At 35.2% G+C, this 3,405-nt stretch overlaps 1 protein-coding gene across 1 annotated transcript in view; it reads left to right on the top strand.

The window, feature by feature from the left end:
- Positions 1–329: 329 nt before the first annotated feature.
- Positions 330–3,405, top strand: part of LOC111985481 (glutamate receptor 2.8) — a 5,741-nt gene continuing 2,665 nt past the window's right edge. The window contains 3 exon segments of the mRNA XM_024017125.2: positions 330–1,705; positions 2,132–2,444; positions 2,944–3,353. Coding sequence (XP_023872893.2) covers positions 401–1,705; positions 2,132–2,444; positions 2,944–3,353 — 2,028 coding nt within the window. The 5' untranslated portion in view covers positions 330–400.

Raw genomic sequence — 3,405 nt, 5'->3', positions numbered from 1 at the left:
TATTGAAAAGATTGAATGCTGGTATATTTGAACTGTGTAAAACTGTAGAAAGGTTACCTTCATATAGGTGTAAGAAACAATACAGAAGTACACAAGTACAATAATATGAAGCACAAAGTATAGGGATTAGGGAGTGATATACTATACTTGTTAGAATTATGATTAAATTAACCAATTCCCAATAGTTTATAAACTTTTAGAACAATTAGTAATTTGTCAATACTACTTAGATCATACGGTGGACTCTTGGATCAATTGGCTTATATTCTAACAAACATGTTATGATAATTTTTATTATAATTTTTTGTGGTTTTTATTATTGTTTTGGTTGTTCTTGTTCTTGCATAACCAGTAAAATTATTATTTTCTAAGTCATTCACTGTTGAAATGAAATTTAGCAATGGATTTAATGAAGCATGAAGAAGTGCAAGCCATTATAGGACCTCAAAGTTCAGCACAAGCTAGGTTTGTGATAGAACTTGGCCGCAAAGCTCAAGTTCCCATCATTTCCTTTTCAGCCACAAGTCCCTCTCTTTCTCCATCCCAGAACCCGTTTTTCATACGCACAACCCAAGAGGACTCCACACAGGTTAGAGCCATATCAGACATTGTTAAGGCCTTTGGTTGGTGGGAAATTGTCCTTATTTATGAAGACACAGATTATGGAAATGGTTTAATTCCATATTTGATGGACGCATTACAAGAGATTGGCACTCGGGTGCCTTACAGATGTGTCATTCCACCATCTTCAAATAATACTGAAATCAGTGAAGAGCTTGAAAAGTTAAAGGCAAATCATACAAGAATATTCCTTGTTCACATGGCTGCTTCACTTGGCTCCAAACTCTTTGCACTTGCAAAGAATGCAGGAATGATGAGTGAAGGGTATGCATGGATCCTCACAGAAGGGTTATCATCTTTGCTAGACCCTATGGGCTCAAAGGTCATGGACTCAATGCAAGGTGTATTGGGAATAAGGCCATATATACCTCCATCTAAACAACTTAAAGATTTTGAAATTAAATGGAGGAGAAATTTAACCTCAATCAAAGCAAAGAGTAAGAGTACTACTAGCTTAAACCTCTTTGGATTATGGGCATATGATACAGTTTGGGCATTGGCAATTGCAGTGGAGAAGGCTGGCATAGTGCACTCTAGCTTCTTGAAGCAAAATGATAGCAGTAGTAAAGTTGATCTTGCAACTTTAGGCATTTTTGAAATGGGTACAAAGCTTTGCAATGCAATCCTAACTACTACGTTTCAAGGCCTAAGTGGAAATTTTCATTTGGTTAATGGACAGTTGGAGCCTTCAGCCGTTGAAATATTCAACGTGATAGGAAAAACTGAGAGAATTATTGGATATTGGACCCGACAGAGAGGATTTTCACAAAATTTGAATTACACTGGTAAAGAGGCATACTCAACATCAAAGGACAAACTTAAACAACCTATCTGGCCAGGAGACACAACAGAGCAGCCGACAAAGTTAAGGATTAGGGTTCCAGTTAGAACAAGTTTTAAAGAATTCCTGAGAGTGGACTGGCCTACTGACAAGCCACGCATATCAGGGTTCGCCATTGATGTGTTCCATGCTGTACAAGATGCATTACCCTTTCCCCTTCCTCATGAGTTTATTCCCTACATGAATAAACATAGGCAGAGTAATGGATCATATGATGAACTTCTTTACCAAATTAAAATTCAGGTGGGGTTTTTTTTCTTTTTTCTTTTTTCTTTTCTTTTTCTTCTTCTTGCTAATGACTCTAGGCGATAAAATTTTTGTTACATTATATGACTATTCCAGTTTATGCTATACCTACAGCAATAATTCATAAATTTGGTTTTTTTGTTCGAATAAAAATTCTTTTATTCCACATTAAGTATCTTACTTTATACTCCACCAGTTAGAGTATGTCATATATCATTTTTTTTTTCATTTTAAATTTTTATTACTTTATAAGGAAGAAAAGGAAACATGTGATGGCTTGTGACTGGTGGAGCATAAAATGTAGAACTCAAGTAGAACATAAGAATTTTATTCACTTTTAGTGGTTGTTAATTAATTACCTCATTTTACTTTTTTCAAAGTCGATAAATTGATAATTCTCTCTCTCTCTCTCTCTCAATGCAGAAGTACGACGCAGTTGTTGGAGACACAACAATTGTGTCAAATCGCTCCTTATATGTTGACTTCACATTGCCTTATACAGAATCGGGTGTATCGATGGTGGTTTTGGTGAAAGTTGATGTGAGCAAAAATTTGTGGATTTTCTTAAAGCCACTAAGCTTGACCCTTTGGTTAACAACTGGTGTAGCTTTCATCTTTATAGGTTTGGTAATATGGGTTCTTGAACACCGTGTTAACCCTGACTTTAGAGGCCCTCCAAAGCAACATCTTGGGTTGATTTTTTGGTTCTCCTTCTCAACACTTGCCTTTGCTCATAGTAAATTTTCTTCAATCCTCTAGAAAGAGTTTAGGAAAAACTATACAAAGCCCCCTATGATTTCTTTGCAACACATAAGCCTCCTGAAATTTCGAATGCAACACTTATTTCCTTGTGGTATTGTTTTATGCGTAAATCATTAAACATCCATAAAAATAAATGGTGAGTTGCTCATATGATGACACATGTCCATATTTAGAGATTCATTTTCACGTAAAACAATACCAAAGGGGGTTTTGAGTAACACTCAAAACCTTAAGGGGTTTATTGTTACATCCAATAACTTTTAGGGTTAAGTATTACTTTACACACAAAATAATACCATGAGGGGTTAAGTGTTACACTCAAAGCCTCAAGCGGATTATGTGTTTTACAAGAAAACCATATAAGATTTGTGTATATTTCCCAAAATTTTATTATCTCTTTCTACTTCAATTCAATTCAAAACATGAATATTCTTTATGCATGTGTATAGTAATAATAATTCATGTGCTTGCAGAGGAAAACGTGCTAAATAATTGGTCAAGATTTGTGCTTATTATATGGATTTTCGTGGTACTCATCCTAACTCAAAGTTATACTGCAAGCCTAACCTCGATCTTAACAGTACAGAGATTGCAGCCTACATTTATTGACATAAAAGAGATTAAAAATAATGGCTATTTTGTTGGTTATCAAAAGGATTCCTTTGTCAAGGGGCTTCTAATAAAACAATTAGATTTCCCTGAGTCAAAGTTGAAGCCATATGTGACCCTTGAGGAGTATCATGAAGCATTGTCAAAAGGAACTCACAATGGTGGGGTTGCAGCTATTTTTGATGAAATCCCTTATATCAAGCTCTTCCTTGCTAAGTTTTGCTCTAGATATACTGTGGTTGGACCCACCTACAAAACTGATGGATTTGGCTTTGTAAGTTTCTCTCTCTCAAAAAGAAAATCATTATTCTTTTTCAAGGAACAAA

Source organism: Quercus suber, unplaced genomic scaffold (genome assembly GCF_002906115.3).
Source record: "Quercus suber isolate HL8 unplaced genomic scaffold, Cork oak 2.0 scaffold_322, whole genome shotgun sequence".
Classification (NCBI taxonomy): domain Eukaryota; kingdom Viridiplantae; phylum Streptophyta; class Magnoliopsida; order Fagales; family Fagaceae; genus Quercus; species Quercus suber.
Note: the sequence above shows the minus strand (reverse complement) of the source record. Positions and strands in the feature narration are given on the sequence as shown.